Source organism: Mixophyes fleayi, chromosome 12 (assembly GCF_038048845.1).
Source record: "Mixophyes fleayi isolate aMixFle1 chromosome 12, aMixFle1.hap1, whole genome shotgun sequence".
Classification (NCBI taxonomy): domain Eukaryota; kingdom Metazoa; phylum Chordata; class Amphibia; order Anura; family Limnodynastidae; genus Mixophyes; species Mixophyes fleayi.
In genome coordinates this window covers 8,895,354-8,922,409 of record NC_134413.1, presented here as the reverse complement: position 1 = coordinate 8,922,409, position 27,056 = coordinate 8,895,354, and the positions used below count along the sequence as shown (strand labels likewise).

The 27,056-nt window shown below is 40.0% G+C and overlaps 1 protein-coding gene across 1 annotated transcript in view; it reads right to left on the bottom strand.

Annotated features, from left to right (window-relative positions):
- Window positions 1–27,056, bottom strand: part of WDR25 (WD repeat domain 25) — a 76,892-nt gene that overhangs the window by 15,646 nt on the left and 34,190 nt on the right. The window contains exons 3-4 of the mRNA XM_075191898.1: window positions 17,495–17,642; window positions 11,853–11,983 (exon numbers count right to left, since the gene is read on the bottom strand). Coding sequence (XP_075047999.1) covers window positions 11,853–11,983; window positions 17,495–17,642 — 279 coding nt within the window. The remainder of the gene's footprint in view (window positions 1–11,852; window positions 11,984–17,494; window positions 17,643–27,056) is intronic.

Below are 27,056 nucleotides of genomic sequence, written 5' to 3'. Positions count from 1 at the left end.
TCTGCCCTCTGTCTCCTCTCGCTTCTCTCCACTCCCCTCAGTGACTCTCAACCTGTCATCCGTGCCCACCCTCTTGGGCCATAGTTACCTGCCTATACTCACTCTTCCCCTCCCTCCCTCTCTTTCATGCTGTGCCTGAGCCCCCAGAGTTATAGTGCTTACTGTTACTTGTACTGTGCCATTGTTTGTCCTTGTACGGCGCTACGGATACTTTGTGGCGCCCTATAAATAAAAATTAATAATAATAATAATAATAATGATCACCATGTGTGTGCAGACTGCTATTGGTCTCCACATTACCCTTTCTCTACGATCAGGCCCATCCCAGTGGTAATCATTTTCACGATTACCACCATTCCGACACTGAGGAGTACTACGCTTAAATTCCGAATGTGGGGAAAAAACGATTGTAATATAAGGCAGACTTACCTCCAAACCGACGCTGTAGATCTCCGATCGTAGCAGGACACTTAACCTGCAGGGTCTTAACACTTAACCCGACATTACCACTTTAAATTAAAAGTGATACGGGTCGCGATGACTTATAAAATCTACTGGCGGACACCCGACTAGTTGGAATAACTTTGAGTCACCATCCTACTGCGACCGGAGATCTACAGCGTCGGTTTGGAGGTAAGTCTGCTTATATTACAATCGTTTTTTTCCCACATTCGGAATTTAAGCGTAGTACCCCTCGGTGTCAGAATTATCCGAACCGTTAGAGTACCCAACCTGTCCATCCAAATTGGTCACATACACAGTACACAGACCTGCCACAGATTTACCCTTCTGTAGGCTGTGGTAGGCTGCTGAAACCCAATTTTGTAGTTTGTACTTTCATGTGTATATTACTTTAAGGCTTACGTAACTAAGCGATTTTGCAAAGCTTCTATAATCAAGGTATTTCTAGAAACTCCTTCACATATTTTGTCAAGGAGTTGTCTTTGGGCCTACTGCACATGCTCAAGTTTCTTATCAGTATTAAACCAATAGAAAAGTCCAAAATCATATTTATACCTCATATGCAAATGATTTTAGGGTCCTGGCAAATAAAAGCAAAGTAATGACAACATAACGTCATCACTCAAGGAATGCCAAGTACTCGGTTTGTTACCAGTTTATTTTTCCTAGCTTTCGAGATAATGTACAGTCAGTGGCACGGAGAAAGACGGGCTCCTAGGAGTAATCTATGATTAAACATATCTACTGGAAAATCTATTGGCAGCAGCTAAATATTTCATTTATTTATTCTTTGTACTAATTTCACTTTCTTTTGATATTATATTTACTCTTTTATATTAATTCTTTACATTAAATCAACTATACATCCGTTAGACAACCTCAGTGTCACGTGTTATTAATTCATTGTACCGCAAAACCCATTATTTCCCACTGGAAACATAGGCAATCCTAACACTAAACTCTACAGTGATTGCCACTGCAGCTCTGCTGCGTAGGAAGATTTATTCCAATAAGATCACAGTGAAACCATAATTGTAAAAACTGTAAAAATGTTATCTAAGGAAAACAGATAAAAACTATAAAAGCCTTTATCGATCTTTATAACAAGGGTTGCGTTTGCTTATGGCCCTATAATTAGGTACAAAACAATTTGCAAGTACCTTTGTGTCAGCAAATAATTAAATGGACACATTGATTCTCCTGTGATTGTAGGTCAGTGGTTTAGTGTTGTGGCTAATTTTAGTCAAGGACACAATTTAAATCTACTATTTTTAAAGAACATTTCACGGAACAATAAATATAATATTGTGATCACATACATTAACATCGCCTTGATGGTCAGAGGTCAGATTTCTGCATTAACATAGGTGTGACATGTCTCTGTGGATGTTCCAGAGGCACCCTGTGCCAAATTTAATCTCCCCCTAATATACCAACTCTGTGATATTATATCATTCAGGTCCCATAGTGTACGCTAACACAGAGGCGGAACAGTGCATCGGAATAGGGGCCAACAACGCCATTCTCGCCTCACATGCCCCATTTCAGGAGTGGGGGGTGCTTTTGAGCAGAGCAGGGGCCTCGGGGGGGAAGGGGGGACCTGGATGTAGGGCGATGTGACATTGCCCTCCAGACCCTGCACCCCGTATTGATACCCAAGTGCGTCTACCCACAGTGGACCTAGCCCCTTTGTGAGCTGAACCAATTGTATCTAAGAAAATGTGTCTGTCTTTACTATGTATAGGCAACCAGTGTTGTTATTGTATCTTTATAGAGTTCCATAATATTCCACAATACCGTTCAGTGGCAATTAAGCAAAATACTGAACTCACTAAATAACAAAAATACTGGACAAACAAAGCATAACACGGAACATATAAGAAGCAAATACACGGTGGCTCAGTAGTTAGCACTTCTGCCTCACAGCGCTGGGGTCATGAGTTCAATTCCCAACCATGGCCTTATCTGTATGTTGTCCCCGTGTTTGCTCCGGGTGCTCCGGTTTCCTCCCACACTCCAAAAACATACTGGTAGGTTAATTGGCTGTTATCAAAATTGACCCTAGTCTCTCTCTGTCTGTCTGTGTATGTATGTTAGGAATTTAGATTGTAAGCTCCAATGGGGCAGTGACTGATGTGGGTGAGTTCTCTGTACATCGCTGCGGAATCAGTGGCGCTATATATATATATAAATGGTGATGATGATGATCTTGACAAGACTGGAACGGACAAGACTGTAGGAAAGAGGGCCCTGCTCCGGAGAGCTTGCAATCTAACGAGGAAGGAAGGGGCTGAAACTGTTAGGTATTGTAAACATTAAAAGAGGGTTCCGTAGTGCATAAAAAACGCATTCAAAACGCACACAGACTTCATCAGGAGTAGGCTCGCCACAAATCAGCAGCCCTCTCTATCTATCTATCCAATAGGAGGGGAGCAGGTGTGAACATTACACTATTTATCAACACAACTAAACAAAGTAAAAAAACAAAGGCATCATTCCTATTCAAATAAAATGTATCCATTAAAATATAAAATAAACTAACAGTCCCAGAACACAGGAGCCTATAAATAAATTATAATAATATATAACGGTAACTGACAGGTTTGCAGACTTACCCTGTACAAATGCACTGCATGGATTGATGACTTCATACACATTGGCTGGGCTGTTTTTAGACAACAGGTTAAATGACTGAAGTTTCAGCTTTTTGACCTGTATCAGATTCCATTAAGACACTATCTGAGAGATGTGGGAGAAACTTCGTCTGTCTTTAATGGCATGGGGAGGTAATACTTGACTTTAGTACTGTTGTGTCGCAGGCTAGCTCTGAACAATGGACTTTATCATTATATATGAACATTTTATTTTAGGGTTTAGTGGTTTTAGAATTTATTTATTTTTTTGTTTCCAAGCACGATTATGGTGAGTTTAAGGTTTCAAGATGGGCTACTGGCTTATCTAAAGCAGTTATGGGCAACCTGATACACACGGACGGCCCGCTGACCTTCATAAGGGCCGCACCTTTATCTTAACCCAATAATAAGTTAAGACAATACATTTAATCAAAGAAAGACACACCTATCTCTAATAACATACCAACAGGCATTTTAAACAAGCGTTGCAAGTTATAATAAACAAACCTGATAATAAGGGAGGAAAGGGGGGGGCAGAGGTAACGGCTCTGGGGGGGGGGGGGCCACAGGTAACGGCTCTGGGGGGGTGGGGGGGGACGGACGGACGCAGGTGATGGCCCATCAGTAAACTGAAGCCAGGAAGAATCCTGCAATGCTAATTTAAAAGTGAACTGGACACAGGGCACAGACTGTCATACGTGGTTACACTTCAGTTACACGGTCTGTTGATCGAGGCTATTTCTTGTATATCAGAGCTTCAGCTGCCTAAATGTAATGACGTGTAATGTAATGATGACACGCAGTAGTGTTGCAAAAATGATGCATGATTATTCTGCCATATAACAAGGTGTAAATTCCACTCATGTTCCATAAAATGATTCCTTAAGATTCATAAAATGAATTGTTAAGAAACAGAGTTATCCTTTTTTAAATACATTTTGCATATCGGTTGGAGAAGTGAGTCACGGACACGGTGAATTAACTTTTTGTGCCTTCTTTGGTAGATTTTAATGGCAAATTTAATTACTGTGACAGATGGAAGTGCTGTGGATTATAAGGTCAAAAATTGATGCTCAAAGGGTTTACTGTAGGCTCGTAACAAGAGACAATTACCTCAAATGATTTAACTGAGGCGGAATATTATTTGCTAACGGACCCTAATGTGCACAAATGGTTGCCATGGAAACTAAGGATTTGGTGCTCTTCTTAGTAAACAGTTATCCTGTTACAGTCGTTAACATTCATTGTAATGTTATAAACTACTGATGGTTAGAGCCAACTTTTTTTGTTTAAATGTTTCCTTTACGCAAACCGTCAATGAGGCTGTCCAGTATACAGTATTATACGATGGGTTGCCAGAGAAATAAATAAATATATATATATATATATACATATATATATATATATATATATATATATACATACATACATATATATATATATATATATATACATATACATATATATACATACATACATATATATATATACATATACATATATATACATACATACATATATATATATACATATACATATATATACATACATACATATATATATATATATACATACATACATATATACATATAAGCATTTCACAGGCCTATAATGAAGCTATATACACACTGGAAGGCGGTAAAATCACACATTCAATTGCTTTTCCGAAAGTCTTTCTGCAAATTACCTTCCATAACAATAACTTTGTGCACATTTCTCCGTGACTATGAGGGAAGAAAGAAACGCATTATCTCCTAGCTGGAAAATAATCAACTGTGGAGAGTCAGAGATGGATGTTAATAGTTGGGACAAATTCCCAATCTTTTAATAAAAGACATTAAAATAAAATGTAAAACAGGATTAAGAGATGACGACATCTTGGGGTATTTTTACTAAACTGCGGGTTTGAAAAAGTGGAGATGTTGCCTATAGCAACCAATCAGATTCTACGTGATCATGTTTTTATGAAGTTATTACTAGATGATAAAAAACTTAGAATAAACTTGGAACAGAATATTCAGCACTGCACAATGCTGAAGCAACAGATTACATGACGATCCTGCATATAACGCACCATATACTCTACCAGCAGCACATTGCTGTTCCCATCATCATTTATTTATATAGCTCCAACATATTCCATAGCGCTGTACAATTGGGGACAAACATAATAAACTAATAAACAAACTGGGTAAAACAGACAAAGAGGTGAGAAGGCCCTGCTCGCAAGCTTACAATCTATGGGACAATGGGAGTTTCACACATGAGGTTAAGTCTACATTTTGCATTTCGGCCCAGCCAGACTGCAAAAGTAAAAGTGACTCGTAAGCTAAATGATCCCGTCACACAACAATGTTGGTCAGGGGGTAGTTGTCTTGTGTGAAATTGTGTAACGGATGGTAATAGGGTAATATAGTGAGGTTAAGAGGGTGGCTGAGGAATATTATAAGCTTGTCTGAAGAGATGGGTTTTCAGAGAATGCTTGAAAGTTTGTAGACCAGAGAAGAGTCTTATTGTGCGAGGGAGTGAATTCCATAGAGTGGGTGCAGCCCGAATAAAGTCCTGTAACCAGGAATGGGAGGATGTAATGAGGGTGGATGAGAGACGCAGATCTTGTGCAGAACGGAGTTGCTGAGTTGGGAGATATTTTGTGACAACAGAGGAGATGTATGTTGGTGCAGCTTTGTTGATGGCCTTGTAGGTTAGTAAAAGTATTTTATATTGGATTCGGTAGAAAACAGGCAACCAGTGTAGAGACATACAGAGTGATTCAACAGAGGAATAATAATTTGCAAGTTCCCAAGTCAATAAAGCCGCTTGGGCCACATGTAGCCGACACCTCTGGGGTTTACCCCCAGCCTTTACGCCAGGACTTCCGCTCTTCATTTTATCCACAACCACTGGCTACATCTGGGATATTTTATTCTTTTTCCTACAACCCTCACGCCTCAATAATAACAATCACGGTTTACATGCCATATTATAGAGGTGGGGTCTGTACGTGCTCACATGCTGAGGGTACGGCGCAGGTCCACGGCGCTGCTGCATGGAGCAAGTCATTGTTCTAAGGGGCTTTCAGGAGGTAATGCTATAGGCGTCCTGGGAGGTAGACAGTAGAATCCAATATTAGAAATGTATAAAGCAGACGGTTTGCTGACTTTTTGCTGTTTTAAAATATTTAAATGTACAGGAATATTTGCAAACAATAAAAGCTGCCTCTCTCGGTTCTAAGACGTACCTAAAGTGGCACTGATGTAGGACAAAGCATTTATTTAAATATGAGCATCAGTTATTTATATCATATAAGTGTCAGTAATAGATCATCTTTATTTGTTATATTTGCCATTATCTAGTTATAGGACATTGTGTATAATCCACTTAGTTGAGGAACAGATTTTCTACACACACAGACTGAGATACTTAGATAGACTCCTACGTTAAGAAAGGAAAATTCGTTCTACTGAATCTGCTGCTTCAAAAGATTCAGCAAGGTCCATATCAACTAATTAATCTCCTCCTGCAGAGCGCGGCTGTCTGACTAAATACAGGATGTGGCACCTACAATATTGTGTCATCTAGTCCTGATTCTGCTATAAGCGCACACAAGTCCTCTATATATAATCCAACATGTTTTCTATCACAGGAGGTGACATAATAAGGGCCAGTCGGGTATATCTAGGGCCCAGCAAATCTTTTGAGGAGCAAGAGAAGACTACACTGAGAGCAATAGAAGTTACCCAAAAAGATAGCTGTGGCAGCCATGTTTTAAGGTGCATTGGCGACCTAGCTCCTGAAATTGTCTCAGTCCTGTTCGGTCAGATGTTTCTCGAGTATCAGGGTGTAGAACACTTTGACTATTCACCAGGAAACAAAGAATTCAGTGTGTCATTGTGTTATAAGCTGTGACAGTGATGTCACTGGTTCCTAGTAAATTGATTGGCTGCATTCTCATGCATATTGGTAAAGAAAAAAAAAATCTGTGTAAGTGACAGGTGCATTTTAATCAGGGCCAACGAAATCAATAGGTGAACCTAGGCTGCCTAGTGTGTTAATGGTTAGGGGGTGTCTTAAACACTGAATGTTACTCATCCAGCGATATTTAATGCCCCCCAACAGATCGTCATGAAGGACAAGCAGCTTAATACATGTGACGGTGTCGGCTGAGGCTCCGCCGTGTCAGTGTACGTTTGGGAGAGTGGCGCTTGGCTATGATGTCTCAGTCTTTTAGTGAAGAACATTCTGCAAAAATGGGCTAAAGCAGTAAACGTACTCAGTGAATTTATATTGTGTCGGGAAAGCGCTAATGTTCAAAGGGTAGGATTACCAGTAAGAACAGAAGTTTGTGGGAGTGCTAATAAAAAATTGGCGTGGTTCTAAATAACATGGGCCTCGTTTAAAAATATGCCACAATATAAAGCTTCCCTGAGAGCTAACTAATTGAAAGGTCAGGTGGGACAAGCCGATCCTTTATTCAAGTACCTTATAAGCCGCACACTGTAACGTCCCCTCCCAAGGTTCTAAAGTGGGCGATAATGTGGCAACAACAAAGATGATGTCATAGACCCTAAACACTTTGCTTCAAAATATTAAATGCAATAAGTGAAGCACAGCAGAAAAATACTTATGCAACACAAATCTGGTATCAAGGTACTTTACACAAACACATGGCTGCATTTGCTATGCAAGACAACAACTTTATCCAAAAGCTTGTGGAACACTGACAAAACGCTTGTTGAAAAGGAGTCTACTGGGAGATACCCCAATCTAGGTTGCATACCCCATCCTTCGGGTACTGTAGGGAGTGATCCCATCCCTTGCACCCATTAGTTTCAGACCAGGAAATTCTTAAAATTTTCAGACCTCCAACCTGGAGGACCCAAGGTAACAGATAGGCCAGGAATGGTGTCCCTGGCTCCCTACCAAACAGACAGTTGTATGTTTGAATAAAAACACACAAACGTTGAATGTTTAATTTTTTCCTACTGGTTTCAAAAGGAATCTGATGAATAACCGAAACCGCGTAAACATATTCTATTAAAGCGTTAACAAAACCATCTGAACAGGAACTTAGAGTGTAAACCAATCTACTTGTTTTGTCAAGCAGATAATTATGTGCAGTTCAGTAGTAATTAATCAGAATTATTCCTGCAAAACATAACATGTAAATGAAAAATCAGCTCAGGACAGTGGCCAAAACACTGTATACAAACATTCAAGCGTTATTCATGGACTGATATTCATCATTTAAGCAAAACAAAGACAAGCATTCACAAGTCTATTGCCAATTGCTTCCTGGCACGCGGAGAGTCAAGCGCGTAGCCCTCGTTCATCTGTAACTGGCAATTATGGATGGAAAACGGGACAAAGAGCATTCTGAAAAACACTCCTAAATTGATAATTATATATATTTACAACTTTACTGGATGATAACAGGTGGTAGCTGTCTCTTTGCAATATTTTAGCATAACAATGTGCACTGAGATCAATCATTTAACATTATAGTTGGCTTCTCTCCCAGAGTACCCAAAAAACTTCCGAATTTGGGGAGACCTCGCTGACTTTTAAGGAAGCAAGCAAGTTTTGCAGGATCTTTATTGGTGCAGTTTTGTTAATGGCTTCGTACGTTAGTAGAAGTATTTAATATTGGACTCGGAAAGGAATAGGCAACCAATGTAGGAACTGGCAGAGCAGATAAATATTTTGCAAGAAAATTTAGCCTAGCTGCTGCTTTAATAATAGATTACAATTTTAGTTACGCATTGTGCATTGTTTTACCCATTGTAACGATTATGTAGTATATCTAACGACTGATTGCTATTTTCTGTTGAATTCATGCATAACAATGTATATTGTATGTAACCTTGCAATGTAATCTCAACGTGTGCTTTCTAGATGACATGAGTTTGAACCTATGCAAGTCTTTTGAAACTAGCCAGACCAAGGATAGATAAGGATCTTGGAGGAGTTTGAAGCCCAAAGTTGTAAACCATCTAGCTACTAGAGCAGAGGTGGGAATTCAAGGTCCTGTGAACATTCCCGATCTCAGGACATCCCTAGCTCACTTCAAAAGCCCTGTAACATTTGGGAGATCAATCTGTCCTTATTGACAGCTAAACTCCAAAGGTGAGGTGTGAGAGCTATGTGGAAAAAGGTTTAAAATCTTCTGATTTCGACAATAACGTGTGCATTTTCATGAGGGGGTCTATCAAGACTGAAATGTCCCAAATTTCTCATTTGTGTTCCTTCCAACATCAAGTCTTAACTAGTAAGCAGTGACTCTGATTTTATTTCGTATTTTATTTTCTGAAACTTATTTGTGCAAACATATTGTCTTGTTATTATTTTTTGTAACCAAGCCTTGGAAGCATTTTTCAGATTAAAAACATTTAATCTAGGGTTTTCTCTGAGATTCTTTGTGAATTTATGAGGCCCAGGGAGGCTCATGCTACATGTGTATATGATTTAAGTGTGAAACATTAATAAGTGGTTCTGGTGAACGTAAGGACACCATAATAAATCCTTTGTGGTGGCAGAAAAGGTGTATTCAGTCACTTAGTGACTAAGTTACGCCAGTCACGGCCAGCTATTCAGATTGCTTTATCTTGTACAGGCTGGGCGTTCGTGACACCCATAGTTATGTTTTATTGATTCACTTCTGCCTCACAGCACTGGCATCATGAGTTCGATCCCCGACCATGGCCATATCTGTGAGGAGTTTGTATGTTCTCCCCGTGTTCGCGTGGGTTTCCTTCAGGTGCTCCAGTTTCCTCCCACACTCCAAAAAACATACTGGTAGGTTAATTGGCTGCTCTCTAAATTGACCCTAGTCGGTGTGTGTCTGTCTGTTAGGGAATATAGACTGTAAGCTCCAATGGGGCAGGGACTGATGTGAGCGAGTTCTCTATACAGCGCTGCGGAATTAGTGACGCTATATAAATAACTGATGATGATGATGATTGATTATTAAACACTGTTCGATATTGACAAGCCTCAATCAGATCTGTTCAGGCTTTTGCACCCTTCTGTATGACATTCATTTAGCTATATTTCATCTACTAGAATATATCAAGCTATACTGATTTATTAATACAGATCATTACACAACGTCACTTCTTAAGTGTGGATTGATAACTAAAATTTTGACCTATATCAACAAGACATAGGATCATCTTGTAATCCAAGCTACTTTTATAATGAGACGCTTATCACCTGTCTTTTAAAATAGCTTGAAGAGGTGAACATCTGGCAAGGTGAAGGCCAGTAACGTGGGAATTGCAAAATTCACTGTGGTAGATTGTGAGTGCATGAATTAGAAAGTTTGTAGTGTCCCAAGTGAGATACATCAGTATACTGGAAATATTTCTTAGATGCATGTAATAGGATGGGGCTACAGATTGGATGTGGGGAAGAAAGGACAGGTGTGGGTATTGTCTGCACAGAGGAGATACTGACATCCCTCTTCACGTAACATGAACTCTGACATATAACAGGATATTATTTGCAATCTCATAGTTGACAACATTCTAAGATCATTTCCTGGCAGAATTTGCAGGTGGGCAGATGCAGTAATAAAGCTTCCCCATTCAATACCTATAATGACTTCTCTACTGAACCTTATTACACTGCAATTGTCTGGATTTCACAACACAACGTCAGTGAATATTAAATAATACATGTAGAAAATAAAGCAGTGATAATTGCATTCAATATCAAGAATAAAGAGGGATTTGCACTGTGCAGATGGTCAACATTAAAAATAGGGACAATGCTTTACAACCTGGAGGCACCCTGGGGAAAAAAACAGGGACGGTTGGCGACTATACAATCTAGTTAGGATCAATGGCCCTAAATTAGCCAATCAAGTATGAATAAAATGTAATTAACAAAATAATGTAGAACATGTAAAAATAATAATGACAGCGTTTGACAAAACAGCAATTCATTAGGAAAGTGGTTACCATGAGAACATATTCCGAGGTAACAATGTAACAATCTGCATATCCTGCAGGGAGGGGCACTTGTCAACCTTTTCATCTCCTTTATTGCATAGATCGCATATAAAGGAATTATAACAGAGAGGAAAAAAATATTTAAAGATGTTTTCAGTTGTACGTAAAGTCATAAAACTGTAAAACATCAGGTGCTATGGAGCCTTTCTTTCAGAATTAACCAGGTGTCGCCAAGGTTGTTTTAATAAGGAAGCAACTGCCCTGGGAGAGCCGGAACACAGGTCAGTGATACAATGGAGGTTGGAAAGTGCCCTCTGAGAATCTCTCTGTTGTCCAAGAAAGACCCCGTGTTTCAAAGACAAGAGGCTCTTTCAATGAAACAAAGTGACAAGAAAAATCACCTAAACTGCATAATCCCCTAACATTAACCCAAACCTTAAATCTGGAAGTATATTGAGTTTTAACCCTAGTACGGACCCTGGTCCCATTTAACACCAATAATCCCAGCTCCAAAACGGTCCTGAATCCTAAAATATCTGATCTTGCTCCTTATACGCTAAACATGTAATTTATAGTAATGGAAATAGTTCTGCTTTCAAGTGAGCTAGATACAGTCTTAATTTTAGGATACAGCCAAAAGCACCCCACGCATTTTGCAAAGAGGATTGCGTGATCTTGGCCCACACCATTATGTACCTAAGTGATGGGGCGACTTTAAGTACTAAAGCTTCCAAAAAAAAATAAAAACCTCCCTAAAATGCACAAAGTAAATTTAAAACGTAAAAAGCATGTGGAACTTGTGTCGTACCTTATCGGTCCGCACATCCCATGCTGATATTACTGGAGAAAACCCGCCGCATATAAAAATATTAGGATCACTGGGATTAAATCGGACAGCGCTGATCTTGCATTCGTTTTTCGCACTGAATAGGTGCTTCCCTAAAAAAAGAAAAAAAAAAGAAGCAATTTTATTATCAATATAATTAAAAAAAAAAAAAAAGACGACACAAATGACTGATTAACGTACAGCGACTCCCTTGTAATTATTGCATTGTTAAAATAGGACATGTGTAATTTGGGGCTCCTCTTTCAAACACCTAATTAAGAGTAAATTGCATGCATTCTCTTGTTTAATGTACGACACAGAACGTGGCTTAATTTCCCCACGGAAAATAACACAGGGATATTAAAGCGAAGAAAACAGGGTTACCATGACAACACCGTGTGAGGCGTAATTATGTATGGAATTATGATCAGTAGTTATGCACAAAAAAAGTTTATTAACAAAACCTTTAGCGAACTGTCTGACAGCTGAGAAAGATTGTTTGGTGTAAACCGCTTTGTGCGACTTCCAGCCCACTGTAATTTGAAAAGATTTTCTACCCTAATTACAACTTGTGTTGAGAGTGACATTCTGAAGTCACAATCCCCCTCCTCTCACTTTTATTAACTTCTTCTATGATCTACCAGAATAACAATGTATCTACTACCGAATGTATAACAATGTATCTCCTATAGAATGTATAACACTGTATCTCCTATAGAATGTATAACAATGTATCTCCTATAGAATGTATAACAATGTATCTCTTATAGAATGTATAACAATGTATCTCCTATAGAATGTATAACAATGTATCTCTTATAGAATGTATAACAATGTATCTCCTGTAGAATGTATAACAATGTATCTCCTATAGAATGTATAACAATGTATCTCTTATAGAATGTATAACAATGTATCTCCTGTAGAATGTATAACAATGTATCTCCTATAGAATGTATAACAATGTATATACTATAGAATGTATAACAATGTATCTCCTGTAAAATGTATAACAATGTATCTCTTATAGAATGTATAACAATGTATCTCCTGTAGAATGTATAACAATGTATCTCCTGTAGAATGTATAACAATGTATCTCCTGTAGAATGTATAACAATGTATCTCCTGTAGAATGTATAACAATGTATCTCCTGTAGAATGTATAACAATGTATCTCCTGTAGAATGTATAACAATGTATCTCCTGTAGAATGTATAACAATGTATCTCTTGTAGAATGTATAACAATGTATCTCCTGTAGAATGTATAACAATGTATATACTATAGAATGTATAACAATGTATATACTATAGAATGTATAACAATGTTTCTCCTGTAGAATGTATAACAATGTATCTCCTGTAGAATGTATAACAATGTATCTCCTGTAGAATGTATAACAATGTATCTCCTGTAGAATGTATAACAATGTATCTCCTGTAGAATGTATAACAATGTATCTACTGTAGAATGTATAACAATGTATCTCCTATAGAACATATGTATGTTGTTACACACTAAAGTACAATGTTCACTCCCCACATAAATATACAATGATGTCTTTAGAAGATGAAATACGGAATTGTCCACACAATGGAGTAATTAAATATAAAGGAATTGTTGTAATTATTGTCTCTCTCCCCCCAGCGCAGTAACAGGTGCTATGTTACAGGTTTACCCTAGTAGGATACAGCAGAACAGGTCATCCCTCAACAATAGCAATCGTCAGACAGGTGGATCATATCAATATATTTCCATTCATTATATATAACCCCGGCCGGGGTGCTTACCAAATCTGGAGAGAGATATATGGAGAACATATTGCATCATATGTCCCACAGGATATACATAGATACATGACAGATGTCAGCAGTGTGTATGTACTCAGGACCGGCAGCGTCCATAGATCTCCATAGAGTTTACAAAGTCACCATCTTTTTAGCCGATGGTTATGAAAGATGAAGAGCACAGATCTGAAGATAAATGGTGTAAAACGTGTATAGTGTGCACACATGAATCTGCAAGGTGATCGGGACTTTTTTTATTTTTATCGTTGGTTTAGGATATCGCATCGGGAGATATCTTCTGTAGTGTGTACCCAGCCTAAGCTCTGATCTCCTCTTGTTTAATACTTTCCTCCGCAGTGAAGACCAATGACAATGGAACAGTATATCTTCATTTTCAAAACACATTCCTCAATTACATTTAGAATAGAAGTTACTTAGGATGTAGTTTACTGTCATTAAAATATTTGGCACAATTTCACCAACATTTAAAAGAGGAGCAAATACAAATTTAACAAATAAGTAAAATAACAAACAAACAAAAAAACAAAACAACAATCTCATGTAATGAATGTGGAAGATTTATATACTGTGGGGGAGAATCAAGCAGAAATAAATACACGCGTTGTGTCTCTGGATGGCCTTGGAGACACCTTGCATATTTTTTTAGTGAAATCCCCGCTGATTTTTTGCTTGCGCCCCATGGAGGCACGAGCAAAAAGTAGGGTACATTTTTACCGCACTAACTGTGCTAATTCAATATGGAATTTACGCCCTCGCACCACAAGACTTTCCTCTAGTCTTTAAACCTTCAAGCGTTCTCTGAAAACCCACCTCTTCAGACAAGCTTATAGTATTCCTCTACCACCCTCTTAACCTAGGTTACCCTATTACCACCCTCTACACAGCTAACACAAGGCAACAAACCTCTGACCAACATAGTTGTGTGACTGATCACACAGCCCACTAAATACTTTGCAACCTTTGTATTCTAGCTGGACAAATATTCAATATGATGTAGCACTTACCCTTGTGTATCAAACCATTGTCCCATAGATTGTAAGCTTGCGAGCAGGGCCCTCTTACCTCTCTGTATGTATGTATTACCCAGTAGTGTTTTATTAATGTTTGTTCCCAATTGTAAAGCGCTACGGAATCTGCTGGCGCTATACAAATAAATGCTGATGATTATGATGAATATCCCCCTGTACGTTGATTAAATCAACCGAATGTGGATTTAGTTGCAGCTTGCTTTGCATTCGTACGCACTGACAGGGGTATAGCAACCGGGTGGGGAAGGGCAGAGGGGGCAGTTGCCCCCCCCATGATTTCTATTGGGTGGGCAAAGACTGTGTTTTGCCCCCCACGAACTTCTACACAAAAGCCTTCATGCTACTTTCTGAAGTCATGGTATCTGCTCTAAACTTGTGAAACTTTAAATGGATAGATTGTCTTAGTATAACTACCAAACGTTCTTTAATATTAATAAAGATTGCCTTATTATATATTTAACAGATTGATTGAATTGTTTATTTAAAAAGCTCCAAGTCTTTCGTTCATAAACATTTAATAACCTGTATTGATCATGAACAACTGTTCACTTTACTTTTAACCTGAAATTCGCGCGGTGCGTCCAGTAACAAACATGAGATATAGCAATTTAAATTTAAAGCAAATATCATAACCAGCGAGGCAGTGACTAGAGATTTAAAAATACTCCCAGTCAAATGAGATTAGGCTGTCAACGAAATCTGGATAAAAACTAGGTTGAGGACTATGAAAAATGTACATTTTTAAGATGAACAATTGAATGTATCTATCTTTCTAACAGTTATTGTAGTAATTGGTAATTAATATTAATAATATTATATATTTAATAATGTATAATACATTTTTTGCCAACCCCTGAAACACTGACAAAAAATTAACACAGGATTGTGAGTCTTTGTATAGCTACAGTCACTGTTACAACTGTTGTAAAATGAGATTCGAAACGCAAGAGAAAGGGGCTAAAAGCCCTATAGTAGTCATTGGCCTTTTGCCCCCACATGAAAATCTTCGTTCCTACGCCGCTGAGCACTGACAATCTGAAGCGGGTTACAGATGAGCAGGTATAAAAACACAAAAATAGACTTTCTTTAAATTCACAAAATGACCATATGTGACAACTTTGTAATCTCCCGGTGGGGAGGTGAAGTGACAAATGCAGTGGGAGGGGATAGTGATGCCGCAAATCACGTCACTTTGGCCTGGCCCCACCCGACTCAATGAACCATCGTGCCGTGGGGGGAAAATGACGCAATTCACAGCGAATCGCGTCATTGACGCCGACGCCCCAACCACTTCTCTGGGACGTAGGCGATACCTTAGAAAAAAGGCCTACTCTCTCATGAGTCTGGGAAAACTATCTGAAATTTGGGAGAGGCAAGCATGAAAAGGAGATTACTCAATGGAAAGATTGCTGCACTGCTATAAGTGGACATGTACAGTACAGACACACATATGTGGACACTCTTGAGCTCAAGAAAAGAAGTGTGAGCAAGTCATCATCATCATCACCATTCATTTATATAGCGCCACTGATTCGCAGCGCTGTACAGAGAACTCACTCACATCAGTCCCTGCCCATTGGAGCTTACAGTCTAAATTCCCTAACATACATACACACACACACACACACACAGAGACAGAGAGACTAGGGTCAATTTTGATAGCAGCCAATTAACCTACTAGTATGTTTTTGCAGTGTGGGAGGAAACCGGAGCACCCGGAGGAAACCCACGCAAACACAGGGAGAACATACCAACTCCACACAGATAAGGCCATGGTAGGGAATTGAACTCATGAACCCAGTGCTGTGAGGCAGAAGTGCTAACCACTGAGCCACCGTGCTGAGCAAGTGTGTAAACAGCCACTTGTGCTGAGCTTAGTAAATGAAAATTATATCAGACTAAGTCCTTTCCAGTACAGTGCTGTGTAGGGATTTCTCCTTGGCATTGCTACATCATGTTCACATTCCTCCAACAAGCTCACGTCCGATCATGTTTTCAAGCTTGGCGTTAGAGTGATGTCCAATTCAACAAATTGTACCTGACATAGTAATTAGGATAACTGCGATGCCATGCAGTGAGGACAGACATTGAGATAGGAACGGTAATTGTGTGCATAAAATTAGAGGTTATCAGATGCGACTAGAGATAAAGAAAAGCAGAGTTAACTGTTTCTGTGTTAAATTAAAAGCACAATGAAGTTTAAATTCGTAAGATCCAAGGGCGGAACTGCCCTGATAGCAAAGGAAGGGGGGGGCGGGGCAGCTGCTCTACGGCCCCTCAGCTTGTGTAAGAGAGTGGGACTCATCCCCTGACAAAGATCAATGCAGCAGCGGAGGAGCTGCAGTCAATTTCTCACATCCTCTGGCTTACTGAAGCTCCCTCTAGTGATCAGGCCGTGACTTCTGTCATAGTAACCAAAAGGAAGTCTGTGATTGGTTAACAGTGTAGGCTGCTCCCTATTGGTTACTATAACATCAGCTGCGTGCTGATCAGTGGAGGGAGCTTCAGTAAGTAGGAGGAGGTGAGAATGTTCCTATGGGGCCAATGACTGTTATGTCTCTGCTTAGATGCCAAAATGATGAATGGAAAGCCATGTACCCTGTAAGCAGGACTACTGTACTTTGTTCAATCGAATGACAAGTTACTGCATAAAAGCAAAATTAAGCATAAAAGTTACTCTTTAAAAACCTTCACTTTTCTTTATTGTGACGCTAAGTTAGGACATTTTAATTATTTAGGGGGTTGGATACTAGTTTGACCATTCATTGAGATGAACTCAACTCACCTGATTCAACGTCCGTTAAATAGAGAAAGGAGTCAAAGCCCCCAGTGAGGATCTTCCGGCCGCACGCAGACCACTGTGCGTCACGTACCGCTGCGCGATGGCAAGAAAAAGCGCGCAGACATTTCCCAGAATCCACCGCATCCCACACCTGAAAGACAGGAAGCAGATATGTAGCAGTATAATATGCAGAAAAGGGACATGTGGATAAACGATATTGTGTAAAGGGGGTTGTACACATTCCCTCGGGCATTGTATCATTACTCCTCTGCGGGGATGAACGGCATGATTGTCCAGCCCACTTGATGATGAACCGTATCCACAAGCACCACCCACCTCGTCTCCGCGTCCCCAGAAAGCCAGGTAGCAAAAAGTAGGCAAGTCTGTTGTGAACGCTCAAAGCCTTTTCTGCAGCTGATAATTAAACCTCTTCTGTCTCACATGCACATTAGCTAGTTAATATATAAATCACAGTGTCTTCTGTGTAACAAAAAAACAACAAAACAAATGAATGAACTTTATTCAGAACATTTTCACAATTCCGGCATGAGTCTGACATCACGCTTGATGCTCCCAGTGGCTGAATGTTGACCTAGACCCTCCCAAAATAGACCTGCAAACATTAACATGCAAGAGTACGTCAACCTTAATACTCTGGGGTCTATTTACAAAGGTACGACTAGCCATAAAAACGGCGAAAACAGCAGTTTTCTCCATAAAAGGGTCATCGTATAATTCATTAAATGCTTCAACGCAGACATAACCCATTTAATGTTGCTTAACGTAGGACGGCGTTACCTGTTATTTTCAATGGGATCTCTCCGGCTTCCCCTGGATCCGCCCCGGGTGGAAGTGCGACGCACATAGCACTTTCTCATTTACCGGTAGCGTTAGGATATAAAAAGTCTTCATAGAGGAGGGGGGGTCAAATTGCATCAGTACTTTATTATGTATCACTGTGATACATAATGAATGGTACCGCTCTTTAATAATAAATGGAATCCTCTTGTCTGCTGTTCAAATTCTAATGTTCTAATTGGCTACAGGTTGTTCTAACACCACCCACTTAATTTCCTGATCATCTTGCGAGTCCCCTGAAGAATGAATATTCTAGGCGCTCTTTCCCTTTTCAAACTGCACTTCAATAAGGACAGAAACAATAAAAATATAATGAAATAAAACCTCAAAATTAAAATGTCAGATGTTACTGCACATTAATTCCCATGATGCACGTATAACCCGTCTACACACAGACCTATATAGTGTAGAACAGCGATACAACTACAAACAAGTCTCCATAAAGAAACAATAATTAAGGGCATTGTGTGTAAGCATTTGCCATCCAAGTTTTGATGAACTGAACATAAGATTTATCTCTTTATTCCGGTTGAAGCAACCCAGCTATCTGCGGCCCGTGCGCTCCGAGTACAAACTGTGGCTGTTCTTGCGTGACATAAATAATGTAAACACTCATTTTGTTTGTTCAGCTGTGTGAAATACAAAATGTTCTGCAAGTCAAGACAATAAAAAATTCTTAACAGGCGTAAATGAAATAATAAGCTCGAAGGGGACGCTGGCAGAATATCAACGCACTGACTCCGGGTCTCACTGACAGTCTGACCGTTTCTGATCTAACCTCATTCGATATCAAACACGCAGAATAAATTCACAAACAATGATCTCCTCCATATGCATTGTAGCAGCTGGAGAAGAATCCAGCATATATCGAGGAAACTTTTGCTTTCTTCTAGAGGAGAGTTCTGAGGATTCTCAATGTTCAAGTGCGGTGTTTAAACCCAATCTCAACCTCCCAACCTACAGGATGCACTCTCAGCGCAGACGAAGCTTCACCTCCTAAGCTTTTATTTCTCTTCTTTATTCAGCATGTTTATACAAAGGTGCACAGCTATATTCCGGTTTTAGGAAGTGCCACCAGAAAAACAGCTATCTGGGCTAATATACGTTGGAAATGCCCTAGTTGGGGAGAGTCAAAGGGAGAGATTTAATTCAACGCAATGTGTCTCCAGAATGGACCGCGGAGACACAAGGAGCCAATGATGAGGCTGAAATCTCTGCTCATTTTTCCTTGTGTCTCACAGACGTGCGCAGAAAAATTGGCAGAGATTCCTTACCGGAATAGGCAACAATGTGCGCATTGGAACATCAACGCTATGTCCAGCGGGACTACACGGTGAACTGAATCTGCCCTTCAAGGCACTTTAAGTTTATCATCATTTTAGGACATCCTTCATTCAATTTTAGTTTGATACTGTTGTTCATGAGAGGGGAATAACAGGGCTGTTTTATTTTCACTATTGTAAATTTAAATGTTTGAGTTTTTTTACATTGATAGAATGAGCATAAAAAGACGCATTCCCGTAGGTAGTGCGCACAGATGGTGCAATTGGCGTCGTATTGACAGAACAATCTCAACCTCCTCTGATGACCGGTAGCAACAAAAGTCCCTTTGTAATGGGAAAGGGTTCTGCAGTCGCTGTTACACAGGAAACACCCCTGTACATAATAACAATAATATAGGTTTTTTTAAATATATAGGACTCAAAGTGCTTTTACAAGATAAACATAAAAGTGTGGTAGGATTGTTAGGCTGTAGAGGGTTCTGCAGCCACCTTGGGCGCACTCAAGTTATGGATAAAGAACATAAGGAACAGAGATACTTCCGATTCACACGAGACCAAGAATAGATGTGATAAATGTGCCCTCTCTCCAGCCCTTGAACCTCATTTAAATATCTCGTCCCAAAAAAAATATCTCGTTGCTGCAAATGGGCTTAAAATAAGGCAAAACAATTAAATTGAGGCCTCCAATCAGAAACTGCAAAATTATCTAGGCGCTGCCATTTGATGTGCAGATTCTGGACACTATTTCTTGGGTTGGAGAGAATTTAGCACCTGTAATAATCCTCTAAATACGTCAGTGCTAAATAAAACAAAGCATTATTATACCTCATAGTGCCTGCAGCCAACACTGTGGAAGAGATCTTACTGCTATTTGCAAATTTGCAATTTTTGAAGTCACTCACTTTTACCTATGGAGTTATTCCCTGAAAAGGCTGCTGTGTATGTTGAGCTATTGGCCCTTTATGCTGTACTTTATTTTCTTACAAAGCTGGTGAAAAGCCATTTCAGTCATACTTGCCAACGCTGTGTCTTTGCTGTCCAGGAGAACCAGGTGGAAGGGCGGGGCGGGTCATTTTGACCCCACCCCCTGCGGAAAAATGTCACTTTTTCCGCGGGGTGGGGCCAAAATGATGCGATTCACCGCAAAACGCATCATTCTGGCTCCCGACAACCAGGTTGCGGGAAAATTGTTCCTTAAAAATGTGATCTCTGGATAAAACTTTGCGAATCAAGAACACAATTTGGAGCCATGTTCAATATCGATCGAGAGAGAGATGGAGAGGGGGAGAGAGAGGGAGAGAGAGGGAGAGGGGGAGATGGAGAGGGGGAGAGAGGGAGACGGGGACAGATGGAGAGAGATGGAGAGATGGAGACTCATATTCTAAATCTGCCTGATACAGTTTTAAAGACGAACAAGCCAAGCTTTATAGCAGCTACTTTTCCCCTGTTCCTTTCAGGAGACTGTATCTTGCTGGTGTATACACAACATTTTATTTGATCTTGTAATTTGTTGATGTTATTTAACCAACATTTCCCTGCCGGTGGTCGAGCAGTAATTATTCTAAAAACTGCTAGACAAATGTAATTGTAAAAATTCAAGACATGTATAAAGAAATCATATTCTTTGGTCATATTTATTAAACAAAGTTTTTGTTTTCTTTTTACAAATCAGAGCTTCCTGGCACTTTAAATTAGGTGTCAATTGCAGGAATCATGTAGCAGGTAAGTACTATTTATTTACTTCTACAGTATTACAGTGATTCTTTGGTTAGCACTTCTGCCTTACAGCACTGGGGTCATGAGTTCGAATCCCGACCATGGCCTTATCTGTGTGGAGTTTGTATGTTCTCCCCGTGTTTGTGTGGGTTTCCTCCGGGTGCTCCAGTTTCCTCCCAAACTCCAAAAACATACTGGTAGGTTAATTCGCTGCTATCAAAATTGACCCTAGTCTGTGTGTGTGTGTGTGTGTGTACGTTAGGGATTTAGACTGTAAGCTCCAATGGGGCAGGGACTGATGTAAGTGAGTTCTCTGTACAGCGCTGCGGAATTAGTGGCGCTATATAAATAACTATGATAATAGACATAATCTTCCTAAAAATACATTACTTCCCATTTCCATTCACAGCTCCTCCTTACATTTCCTCCTCTTTGCATCCAGGTCCCATGCACAAGGTGCAAGCTATTCATACATACATACATACTCTTACAACGTCTTCTTCTGATACAGTAATTACAGCTGCCGCCGGCTCACAGGATCAGTACTACCAGATCCCGTGGGAAACATTATGATATAAATCTCTGGCACCGCCGGAGCAGTCAATGTGTGCCACCAGACAGATGATAAGGAAAGCGCTGACCCAGTGTTTAACAGAATCCTACTGGATTTCTCTCACAAATGTCAATCACTCGACAGCTACAAAGTATACACTGAAAACGCTTCTTACACTATGCAGCCAGAGAAGCTACAAAATGAAACATTATTTTATTATATATCGCAAATAAATATACTTGTCAGTTGATGTGATGAGGATGGATGCTGTGTTTTGGCTTTGGGATACTAATAAAGTCATAAAGTTGCACCTTATATTGAAGTAAAGAACTTTCCTTTGTACTGCTGCCTCTGCCAGTTCTCAGTGTTCTAGTCTATAGCCGTACAACATAACTTTCTCTGTTCGGTTTTGAAATGAAGATAAAAAGAAAGGAAAAGCCATGTCTCAGATGTACAGGAGGATTCTCTCATACGCACAAAAACGACATACTAAGAGCACAATATTAAACAACTTGCTGTTTCTCACTAATAATCTCATAAACACAATCCATACTAAGAAATATTAGGTGGAGTTGTTGATACCACCCTCTGGGCAAGTAACGTTTGATTAAGTCACCACTCTTAATATTGCTGCTGTGTTCGTGTGCTCAGGAAATGAAATCTTTCCTTTCAAGAAGAGATTGAACAGAATCTCGGAGAAGGTTGTACGTCCGTATTCTCTGAAATAGGGAAAGTACGAGGAACCTTACCTGGCAAGCAGAGATGTGAAGGGCAGCATGCAAGTCCAAAAATAGAAAAATAATAGAAGCTTTACAGTGTGATTATCTAGCACGTTGTCAGATAGGAGCATTGAACTTAGTACCAAGCTCCATCTAAGTACTCGCAGCCTATTGTTACACAGTAAACGGAACTTCAGATTGGCAATGGATGGATGGAATGTGCCCACTAATCTAATGTCTTTCACAGGAATAGTAAGTCACTGAAGTGATGGAATCAGAACACATTTTATACATATATTATTTGGGAAGGTTGTACATATATTAGAATCACTAAAAAATTATGTTATAATTTTCAACTTTCAAGGTTTTAATTTATGGGATTGCGCATTGGCTCTTGCAACTAAATACATCGCTTCACTTTTTCTTGTTTCCTTCTGTGTGTTTCACTAAAGTCTATATATCAACTAGATGCAAGAATGAGCTGTATCGCTTTGCAATGGCTCAGTGCACTGGCTTGCAGGTTAGGATGGCGGCATAGAAGTTTCCGCTGGCCGATGGGGGGAGATGGCCGTAGTGAGGGCATTTCTGACCAGATACCTGCGCGCCTAAGTTTTGCAGAGCACTTGGGGAAAAAAAAAAAAGTTTTAATTTTGCTAAGCAAAACGATTGAAATGAGATAAAAGGATGAATATGGTGCATTTTAGGCTGTGCTGGAGATTGCATAACCATTTTCGCTCTGCACAAACACTTGAATTTCCAGCAAAGAACAGTATTTCCAGCCGCAAGTTGAGCGATGTAAATCAAAGCTTTCAACACACAAAAATGCTAAACCACACCTCCCATCTATCCAGATTTGATGGCTGGCAAAGGGGTGGAGCTTAACCAAAAGTAGGTGGATTTTAGGCCTATTAAGTGAATTTGCGGGCAGAGTTTGCCGCAATGGGGGAGGAGCTTATTTCATCCTGATTTTGCAATACTAAATGTTGGGAGGTATGACTAAACTGGGCAGAATTATAGAAGGAGAAACGTTTAATTTAATTAAAGTCATAGTTCTAACGTAAGAGGTTGGACATTGATCTGACGTTCACACGTTTTCACAGTGCGCCTCTTCGGATTTTTCTGCCCCCCCTGCCAACGTAGGAGCAGGTCTACTTTGCAGACGTAACTCCAATGACCATATTATTATTATTATTATCATTGTTGATTTGTAAGGCGCAACCGTGCTCAACAGCGCCGTACAGTAGGGACGACAAGGACATACCTAAAACAGTACATACGTAATTAAAGAACAGACAAGACAAAATGAATGGAGACATGAAAACTCATTAGACAGCTTACAATCTAAGTGGAAGAGGGCACAGCTGAAAGAGAAGGAGCGCGTTAGTGTGAATAGTGTTATCGGGGATAAGGTCACCTCTAAAAATAAAAAGATGGGTTTTCAAAGAGCATCTAAAGATTTGAAGGCTGTGGGAAAGTCAGATTGGATGTGGTAGGGAATTCCATAAGTGGGGAGCAGCACGGGAGAAGTCTTGTAGGCAGGAGTGAGAGGTGGTTATCAGAGATGAGACAAGGCGCAGGTCAGAGGTAGATCTAAGAGGGCGGGAGGGAGAGTATTTTGATATGAGATTTTAGATGTATTAAGGGGTGGCGTTGTTGAGGGCTTTGCAGGTAAAGGTGAGTAATTTGAATTGGATTCTGGAGGACACAGGGAGCCAGTGTAGGGATTTACAAAGTGGTGCAGCAGATGTGGAGCGGCGAGAGAGGAAGATCAGTCTTGCATCAGCATTTAGGATGGATTGAAGTGTGGATATATGGGTGTCAGGAATGCCAGATAGCAGGAGGTTGCAATAGTCAAGACGGGAGATGATGAGAGAATGGATAAGAGTTTTGGTAGCATGTTGAGTAAGAAAGGGACGTATTCTGGCAATGTTTTTAAGTTGGAGTCGACAGGACTGGGAGAGAGTCTGGATGTGAGGAATAAAGCAGAGGGTGGAGTCCAGTGTGAGACCAAGGCAGCGGGCTTGGGAGACTGAGGAAATTGTTGTGTTATTGACAGTGAGTGAGATTTGAGGGGAGGTGGTGGCTCTGGCAGAAGGGAAGATAATAAGTTCTATTTTGGACATGTTGAGCTTCAGGTAGCGTTGGGACATCCATGTGGAGATAGCAGAAAGACAGTTGGTTACACGAGATATTACAGAAGGAGAGATGTCAGGGGAAGAGATAGAGATTTGGGTGTCATCAGCGTAGAGGTGGTATTGGAGGCCGAATGAATGAATTAGTGCCGCAAGAGAAGAGGTGCACAATGAAAAAAGTAAAGGGCATAGAACAGAGCCTTGTGGAACCCCAACAGATTGTGGGAGTGGAGGATGTGCCAGAGGTAGAAACACTAAAAGGAGCCGTTCGATAGGTAGGAAGTGAACCAGGAAAGGACTGTGTCACAAAGGCCAATGGAGTGAAAGGTGTGTAGGAGAAGAGAGTGATCAACAGTATAAAAAGCAGCAGAGAGGTCCAGGAGAATGATTGTGGAGAAATGACCCTTAGACTTTGCAGTAAGTAGATCATTGGTCACTTTTCTGAGAGCAGTTTCAGTGGAATGTTGGGGACAGAAGACGGATTGCAGAGACTTGAGAATGGAATGAGAGCAGAGAAAGTGAGACAGGTATTTGTACATTAATAGCTCTAGTAGTTTGGAGGCAAAGGAGAGGAGAGAAATAAGGTAGACATGCACCTTAAAGCGCTCTGGGAGAAACTTAGGGGCACACCAGAGAAAATCCATACGTCAGGCAGCGAGAGGGGGTGTGGCCACGTCTCGATGGGGTGTGGTCACCTGACAATGGGGGTGTGGTCACTAAATGTCCTTTGTTTGCAGAATATTGGAAAGTGCCATGGAAAATGTGGAGGAGAAGCAACATTAAAAACAGCTGCATCTCCAATGATTTGTGTGTAAAATAGCTACAGTAGCAATTGCAAGCTTTTAAAATTCATGTTTAAACTAAGCTGAAAGATCTCGTCCCTTTAACAAAATGTGTTGCTTTAAAATACTATACAAATTATAATACAAACCTGCAACCTAAGCTAGTTTCCTTTGTTACTTACTATACAACAGCTGCTCCAGTGTCATTGCAAGCTACAAACGTCTATACTACAGGCAATTAAATTGGGACATTTTCAGATGAATGTGCGACTTCTGCCAAAAAATGGGTTAAATTGTCTTCAAACAGAAAATTAAATGAACTGAACGGCTCCCAGGAGATGAAAGAGACACAGAAGCCATTTAAACTTGAAGCTTTGAGATTAAAAATAAATTCCCCTTAGCATTGTGGCTTCCTTATTATCAAGCCAAAAATATAAGCCACCCTTATATAACCATCTGACAATACATCCCCCCTACTATTTCCAATACCAGCGCTGGTGTCCTTTACTGTCAACGGCGAGCAGCTTAACATCAGCTTCAAATGTATCAACTTAAAATAATTACTGACACCTCGTTTGAAGGTTTCGGTTACGCCATTACGTAAACGCGTTCCGTGGGTTCTGATGAAAGATGCAGGGTGCACTTAATAAAACAAAAATTAAAAATATAAAAAGAACAAGAAAAGGAAACAAATTGAAATATAATTAGAGTTTAGTGATTATTTCCATTAGGAAAAAATAGATCATGTTTCCTTATATTTATAGTAGTGATATTAATCTCTTATTTTTGGGCTCAACCTCTTCTACAGCCTACAGATATCACAGATTACACCGGTTTCTGGAGAAAGTTACTGTAAATAATGTATGCTCATCACAATTCATCATCATCATTATCATCAGCTATTTATATAGCGCTACTAATTTCGCGGGCACTGTACAGAACTCACTCACATCAGTCCTGCCCCACTGGAGTTTACAGTCTAAATTCCTTAACATACCTCTCCTTCAGGATCTTCTATTATTATCGTAGATTTGTAAGGTGCCACAATGCTCCGCAGCGTCATAAAGTAGCGAAAACAACATAAATAAAATAGGGACATACAAGGTAGACAAAATAAATGCAGATATGAAAACAAAGGGTATGGAGGACCCTGCTCATTAGAGAGCTTACATTCTAAGTGGAGGAGGGCACAGCTGAAACAAGAGGAGCGAGTCTGGCTCAGAGTGGAGATTGGGACAGTTGTGAGGGTGTATTAGTGTGAATAGTGTTATCAGGGATAAGGTCACCTCTAAAAATGAGATGGGTTTTCAAAGAGAATCTAAAGATTTGAAGGCTGTGGGAAAGTCTGATTGGGCGTGGTAGGGAATTCCATAAGTGGGGAGCAGCACGGGAGAAGTCTTGTAGACGGGAGTGAGAGGTGGTTATCAGAGATGAGACAAGGAGCAGATCAGAGGTAGATCTAAGAGGGCGGGAGGGAGAGTATTTTGGTATGAGATTTGAGACTCTCCAAGAAGAGAGTTAC